Raw genomic sequence first — 8,189 nt, forward strand, 5'->3', positions numbered from 1 at the left:
AGCAGGAAAAACAGCAAACGACTAAAACCATTTGATACTGCCAGTCACAATCTGTTTATGAAACTCACACGTTTTCATCTTTCTGAAGAAGCTGTTATGATTTAATGTGGATTTAATCATAACAGTGTATACCAAAGATCTGCTGAGCTTGAATCCTCTGTAGGAGTCCCACAAGGCTCCATACTTGGGCCACTTTTGCTGCACTGTGAAGATCTACACAACACACGTAGAAAAGTTAATATAGACCAAATGTTTCCAGACGACACAGAAAAGGTTGCCTACTTGTTTCTGCTGTTCTGTATAAGGACTAAACCTCAACTAGTTTCAGTTCAGGTACCTCGTGGGAGCTCACATCTGTGTCCTTACAGTGGATGGTGGGATGCAAACACTGTCCCTTCTTATGTAGATGCACTCACAGATACTTTTTTCTCTAATTCAAATGTTATTTGTGAAGAAGTTCATGAAGTCATTACTAGTTAACGTTAAAGGGATGGTTGGCTCAACAGAGCTCTGACTGTTTGTCAGCCTGGCTACAGAGCTGAAGAGAAACCTGGGGTTGTTCTTATTCTTCAATCAGTGATGAATAGTAAGATGTTCTGGCTTCGCAGAGGGCTTTCTTATAAAGCAACAAACTATTTCTCCAGGCTAAATGATGATCCTCTAAATTTGTGACACGCCATTTCCTCTCCAGCTTACGAGTCTTTTGCTTTAGGCTACGTGATGGAGAATTATACCACGGAGTCAGGTACTTCTGATTAGAGACCTTAGTTTTCACAGGAGCTACAGTATCCAGAGTCGTACGTAGTGAGGAGGTGAAATTATTAACAAGATAATTGACCTCTGTTGGGGTAGCGTTCAGATAGCTGCTCTGCTCTATGTTGGTACAGGGCATTGAAGATGATAACAGTGGGTGGATTATATTCTTAAACTTAGTTGCAGCGCTTTCAGAAAGACATCTACTTTGATAAACGTCTACTCTCCACCGCTGTGTAATCAATTATTGTAAATGTAAATGTTATCAGGAAATGATCAGACAGGAGAGGGTTTTCAGGAATGTTAAATGTTTTGGATTTTATATTATGTTATCTTATTATGCTAGTTTGAGATTTTGAATTTTAGTCTCAAAATGTGGACTAACATGAATATATATTTATATATTTATTTATATATTTCAAATTTAAAAATGTTGTTTTTATCTCATTTTTTAAAAAAAAATTATTACTGAAGACGTGAAATTATGTTGCTTGAATTGCTTCCATTATGTTGACTCCTGTAAATGAGCTAATAAGATCAACATGAACATGTTGCGCGTAAAAGGCTGCAGGTGAGTTTGTCCTGTCACCTGGTTTCCATGGTTACTGTAAACTAATGTGGAAAGGCGTTCAACAACAGCTGGGCAGGTGCAGTCCAACCCATAAACCATCTGCTAAGAGCAACACCTGGATTCAGCAGCCAATCACGTACCCGACACACACACGCACACACACACACTGACACACACACACTGACGCATACACACACACACACACACACACACACACACACACACACACACACTGACGCATACACACACACACACACACACACACACACACACACACACAGTCCTTCCTGCTGTGTCCTGATGCAGTTCTATGAAAGCAGGTTTTTATTATGAGCATTAATAATAAAGCTTGTTATTGTCACTTAAATATGCAGACACACCCCTCATTGTTTTTAGAGCCAGTAGGTGATGCTCATAGTATCGGCGTAGCTCTGACCGCAGGCGATGTGACTTTTACATGTGGAGCTCCTCACCGTCACTCTTCAACTGCCGCCTGGGTTCACACCAACATGATTGGTCCTGTGTGGCAGCCACACCTGATTCCTCAGCAGGGCGGGAACGGCTCTCGTACCGCATCACCTGAGGGGACGAGCGCACCCGCGTGTATAAGACCGAAGCTTCGGCATCCACAGACACACTCCAGACAGCAGCAGTCATGGACGGGATTGCTCGTACTGCAGGACAGCAAGCCGGTGAGTTTGGTTTAAATGTTATTTTAAAAAGAGAAGAGTTTTTATTCTGCTGTCTGCAACAGCTTCAAACCTCAGGCCGTTTATTTCTAAAGATGCACAATCAGAAGCTAAAGGCAAAGATTTTAATATGTTATGAAAGAATGTGCACTTTTTTCTTTTTATCATTAGATCGTGTTTCAAACATTTTAAAGTTGGGACGCTTTTGTAGAGTCAAACTTACTCGCATCATATTTGACATCATGTTTCATACACACAGCTCAATGATAACCATGACGACAAAGAGCATAACTTTACTCATGGATCAAGTTTAAAAACAAAGATGAGAGAAAAATGTCAGACAGATGATCAGACACAGAAACTACAGAACTATTAAATAAAACAGGTTCCATTCAAACATGAACATATTTAATAAATCATTTAAAGCAGAATCAGTTCAACAGTTTTAGCAAAAATTATAAAAATACAAAAAGAAAAGGAAAGATGATAAAAAGATGACATCAGTGAGGACGTCCTCTAATAAATCATTACTGTGCAGGTAAGGTGGTGGAAGGTGCCGTGAAGAAGGCCTTGGGTGGAAACAAGCAGCAGGAGGGTGAGCAGAAGAAGGAAGGAGGAGGAGGAGGAGGAGGAGGAGGCTTCGGCGTGGGAGACGTCCTCAAACTGGCCGGTGGAAACAAGAATGAGGATCAAGGAGGAGCAGGAGGAGGTGAGCGCTGTCTAACTTCCTTTTCGTTTCCTCCTGTAACTGTGAAGCTCACAGCTACGGCAAAGCAACAGCTGTCACATGATGTGGATGTGATAAGATCCCAGCTGTGCCAGGATCTGTAACAGCATCCTTTTCTTACTTTAAAGTGAAACAACTTAAAAACTGATCTTATGTTGTGCAGGTTAATTTGCACTTCATGACCAGCAGTGGATCACAAACCTTAATAAATGACAGCACAATGCAGTTTCCTCATAAACGATAGACCACAGGAAACATGCCAAACATTTAAACTAACTAAAGACTCATTTTGAGTTTGGTAGCAGCTGAACATGTTTTCTGTGGGTTTATGAAATCGTTGCATCCCAGCTGTTAAAAAATTCAACATGTGAACAATAAAAACGTCCTCTGAGTTCCTCCTGACACATTCTTTAGCAGTCTGCCTACACTCAACATAAGAGCTGTAGAAGTTTCCTCCACACGCAAGCAAAAGTCAAGCAGTTTGTGTATCAGACTGTAAACATTTGTTTCTGCTGCAGTTTTAACATGGGAGTCTATGGAGACTGACTCACTGCTGCCCCTGCCGGACACTAGAGAAACTGCAGGTTTTGGCCCCGGCTGTTGATGTCTTTTCACATTCAGTGTCTTTTATTAATCGGATCCTTTTTCTCTCAGGTATGGGGAACGCTCTCGGGGGGCTCTTTAAGTAGGAAGCCAGAGGTCCAGATTCTCCTGCAGCCTCCTCAAACCTCCGTCTGCAGCCGCCTGAGATGAAAGTGTCCAACCGAACTGATGGGAAACTGCTTCTCTGAAAATGTGTATATTCATATATGTTCATTGGTTTAAAGGAAATCCTGAATGAGAGATCTTTTATTGGGAATACTTTAAAATAAGTGCTTCTGAAATGTACACAAGGTAAAAAAAAATTATGTGAAAATGAAATAAACTTGTTCAAATAACATGGATGATGATGTGGTTTTATTCATTTGAAGGTGTTTTTAATCTGGGTTCATGGAGAGACATCACTACTAATATGCTGCTAAGTGTGTGGATGTAGAGGGGGTGCATGGGGTGGAGTGATTGTGTGGTTACATAATTACACAAACAGAATGAATTAAATGTGTGATGCAGTAATACAATACCCACCTGTGTCACTCCTGCAATGCTCTCTTACATGTCAGCACCCAGCAGTTAATTATTTCACGATTAAATGCTAAACTTTAATAGCAGGCTTGTACAAAGTGAGATAGAGTCAGACCCTCTGAGGAGGGTTTCACTTTCTCTCTTCTTTATAACTGACCCTTGTTTTCTCTCTCTCAGCTCCTTGTCTCAGAGTGGGAGGGATTTGAAGCACAAAGGGAGGAGCTTGTCGTTTGGTTGGCTGATATGGATGTCCACCTGAGTGAGGTTGACCAGCTGACAGGAAACACCTGTGAAAAAACTGAAACAACTGCAGGTGTGGGCTTGTTTTGATATGATACAAACGTCAGAGACATGGTCCTAAACTGGACTAACAAAGGACAACGAGTCCAACATGAAACTAACCTCACATAATGCTGAAGTTCATTGATCATTTTAATCAAAAACGTTGTTTTTTACTGAACATGCAAACATCTGCTGGTGAAAATGTTATTTTATTGGTCTGTTATGAAGCTGTTGCTGTTTCTAATGTGTTTTTATCACTTTTTGACGTTTTATTAATTAACCAATACATGTATTCATTGTGTTATCTATAGATATAGTATTTATGTTTTTATTTATAGTGTAGTAAAGAATTTTATTTATTACTGTTTAAAACACTAATATGTGACATTTATGAGTAGTGATGTTGTGCTGAGGGTTAAAATGTCTTTTTGTCTTTTTGTATACTGCAAACTGGCAATAAACCATTAAAACATGTCTGTGCTGTGCTCGTATTTATTTTACCCTAGTCAAGACAATTCCATTTATGATGCATTTTATTTTGAAAGATTTAAAATGGTTCTTTGAATAACCACTCAAGTTTCTTTAAAATGATTCTGTAAAGAACCATTTTAAAAAGGTTCTTCAAAAACCATTAAAGGTTCCCCAACGACCCATTTCTTGATGGTTCTTTGGGGAACCTTTGAAGGTTCTTCTACGGCATCAGTCTAAAGGACCACTTTTGGTTCCAGTTGACACCTTTATTTTTCCGAGTGCAGTCCTCTTCAGTGTATTCCGCTTTGCTTCCTTTGTCTGGTTATGTCTGATCATTCCCAGCTGTTCCTCTCGTTGTCCTGCCTGTGTTGGTGTTTCTCCTGCTGTCATTCTCTCCAACGTTCAGCTTTTCTCTCGTTCTTTGTCTCAGGTTGCATGTTTCTCGTTACCAGTTTAGGTTTTTCTTAGTTTATGTCACTACCATTCTCTACTTTTGTTTGCACTTCATCCAGCCTGTAAATAAAGCTCACTCACAGGACCCCAGTCGTCAGTGCCTGCACTTGGTTCCTTCAGCATCCGTGACAAAATCATTGTTTTTTATACTTGGTGAGCCACAACCACAGAGTCCAAGCTCCACTTTCTGTCTCGTTTCTTAGGTGCTCTACTTCATTTGCTCCAAGAATATATTTATATGTGTGAGGCAGACCGTGTGATGATGAGAGAGAGCGGACCAAGCGCAGACAAACGGAGGTGTAGGCGGAGCTTAAACTGAGAGCAAGTCTTTATTCGGAGGCTCAACAAAAACACAACAAAGCTGAAACCAGGAGCAGCTAAACAAAAGAACACGAGGAACATGGAAAACATTACAAAAACCTTACAACCATGAGCAAAGACATCGAGGAGGAGGAGGAGGGGACACGGCTGACGACGAAGACAATCCGACAGAGAAGAGAGGGAAGCACACACACAGGGAGACGAGGAAACGGCAGCTGAGACTAATCAGACGAGACTCAAAACTCAAAGCACTGACTCTTCGCCTCCTTCATGTTCACGGTGGATCATAGATGTTATGCAGTAACTTCAACTGGAAAAGATGAGATGCTCCGTCAAAGGAGCCACGTCCAGCTTTCACACTAACTGGCAAACATTTCTGACATTTATTGGCAAATGGAAAGATGGACAATAGCTGCCTCCTCCACAGTGTGTCTGTACATGTCAAGTTTATATAAGTCGTTCTGCCTTTTTTGTTTTTTCTTTCTTTTCCTTCTGGCAGATGGGACGGTTTCAGTTTATGAGCAGTGTGTCCCTCTGCTTGTATGTTTATTTGTTGTTGTGACTGTATAAAAATCTCTTTCAATAAAAAGACCTCGATTAAAAAAAAAACTGCGAAACTCTCCAAAATACAACAGGAAACACACGAGCGTGGAGACAAGGAGGAGGCACACAGGAGCACCTAAACACTAGAAATAATAAACAAATAACCAGAAACTCAAACGATGAGTTTTAATAACACGGAGTCGTTCTGTACCATGACAGTGTCGGTGTTTTACAGAAAGGTTCTACGTTTAGATGTTGGTAAGATCTCCTGAGCGAATTTGAAATGCATGAATATAGTAAAGGTGGTGATGACGACTTGACCCACGTGTCCAAAACATACAGCTGCAGATCCGATGGTATGATTACAAAATCCTGGTGCCGCATGCAAATATGAACACCTTTATCCTTCAACACGGTGTTCAATGTGTGGTTAGCACAGAGGTCCAATAACAGAACACCACTCGTGTTCACACTGGGCCGTTTCTCCCATTCAAACCTGTCCAGGTCACACTCGTGCCCACACAAGTGTTGAAGTCCCTCAGCAGAACGATGGAGCACCTCCATGAGGACGCTCTGAGCTGCTGTGTGGCACACAGACACAGACGCCAGTCAAAGACCTGTTCCACGTAGCTTCTCTGCGTCTGCTCTTTAGATTCTTCCGGTTTTATTTTGCTCAGTCTCATCACCAGCTCAAGGAAGGCCTGGAGTTTTCTATCAGTCGTGGATTAAGACTGCATAAGGCTGGAGGATGACTACTGCTCATCTTACAGACCTCCTTTACAGCCAACTCAGTCATTCTATTGGATTCCCTCCAGAATCCGGCGCGTATCATAGGGACACGGAAGGTCAGCTTTCGTATTCCTGTGGGACACCTCGGGACATGACAAATCATCGGTATGTTACGCGTTGGGAATGAGAACGGTCTCCCTCAGCACACCTCTGCAGCTTATTGAATCACTGCACCCACAACAGGTGCAGACGTGGAAACCATGGTTCTACCTGTCAGGCAGAAATGTTTCCCCACGTGCTCGACTGACCAACCCCTCGAGCAGCAGCTGTTGCTTTAATATAACATTTTGATAATATTCCTGCACGCTCGCAACGTTCCTATTCACCACCGAACAAAAAGGCTGCATGTCCTGAACGATCCAGCAATAAACAAGTTTGTGCATCTGCCCATAATGTTTACAGAGAGGGAACAGGAAGGTCGGACCCGTCACCGGTGGTTACAGCGATGTGATATGAATATAATTAAATATCTCGTAGAACACAAGCTACAGATATCACAAAGATCACGGGTCTGGCAAAATTGTAAAGTAGCTTGAAATGTTGTGACTTCTTAACAAGAACAACATCAAGACTGGAGCAATTTCTATCCAATCACCTGGTTTCCGTGGTTACTATCCGCTCCGAGCTCCCTGACCTGCACTCAATCTACAGCAGGCGGTGCTGGACCAAGGCCAGGAAGATGGTGAAGGACCTCAGCCATCCCAACAACAGACTGTTCTCTCTGTTGAGGTCAGGAAAGCGATTCCGCTCCCTGAAGACCAACACAGAGAGACTGAGGAGGAGCTTCTTCCCGCAGGCGATACGGTCTCTCAATCACACCACCACACAGTCCTGACCCACACATATGGTTCTTACACACACTGGACTTTCTGGACATTGTTTTTGCACAACACTGGTCACTATATTCTTCATTTCCGGTTAATACTTGTACAGCTGCTGTTATTGTGTATATATTTATTTAGATTTAGATTTCTTCATACATTCTTATATAGTTCTATATTGTGTATTTTGTTGTACAGTTATTTTATTTTCAACTTTAATTTATATATTTATCTTATTCTTCCCAGTTAAATTTACCCTTCATTCTAATTTGTGTTGTACAGTTATTTCATTTTTAACCTTAATTTATATTTTATTCCTTCCTAGTTAAATTTACCCTTTTTAATTTTTCATATTTATTTCCTATCTTATTCATAGCCTTTTCCTTTTTTGTTCTCTTTAGGTCACGAGCAGTTGTCCAAGCATTTCACTACATATCGTACTGTGTATGACTGTGTACGTGACAAATAAAATTTGAATTTGAATTTGAATACTTAACCCACTTTTATTTGTGAAGCAAACAAAGAGAGGCGTTCAGTGACAGCAGGGCGGCTACAGTCAAACCCATAAATGTTAATCACTTGCCCGGAGCAACACCTGGATTCTGCAGCCAATCAGACACCGGATTATCCTTGGCGCCTCCATCGAG

The 8,189-nt window shown here is 41.4% G+C and overlaps 1 protein-coding gene across 1 annotated transcript; it reads left to right on the top strand.

Moving 5' to 3' along the window:
• The first annotated feature begins 1,934 nt into the window (after positions 1-1,934).
• LOC113035357 (glycine-rich cell wall structural protein 1-like) lies at positions 1,935-3,687 on the top strand. The gene is made up of 3 exons (XM_026190891.1): positions 1,935-2,016; positions 2,552-2,722; positions 3,395-3,687. Exons 1-3 carry the CDS (start codon positions 1,980-1,982, stop codon positions 3,427-3,429), a joined length of 243 nt encoding a protein of 80 aa, XP_026046676.1. The 5' UTR covers positions 1,935-1,979; the 3' UTR covers positions 3,430-3,687.
• Positions 3,688-8,189: the final 4,502 nt, after the last annotated feature.

This window comes from Astatotilapia calliptera, chromosome 13 (assembly GCF_900246225.1).
Source record: "Astatotilapia calliptera chromosome 13, fAstCal1.2, whole genome shotgun sequence".
NCBI classification, from domain to species: Eukaryota; Metazoa; Chordata; class Actinopteri; order Cichliformes; family Cichlidae; genus Astatotilapia; species Astatotilapia calliptera.

What these genes read in the sequence shown, in the direction of transcription:
- LOC113035357 (XM_026190891.1), top strand. Translation starts at nt 1,980, where the DNA reads ATGGACGGGATTGCTCGTACTGCAGGACAGCAAGCCG. An exon ending in TACTGCAGGACAGCAAGCCG is followed by an intron (nt 2,017 to 2,551) that starts GTGAGTTTGGTT and finishes ATTACTGTGCAG; the next exon opens with GTAAGGTGGTGGAAGGTGCC. An exon ending in TCAAGGAGGAGCAGGAGGAG is followed by an intron (nt 2,723 to 3,394) that starts GTGAGCGCTGTC and finishes TTTTTCTCTCAG; the next exon opens with GTATGGGGAACGCTCTCGGG.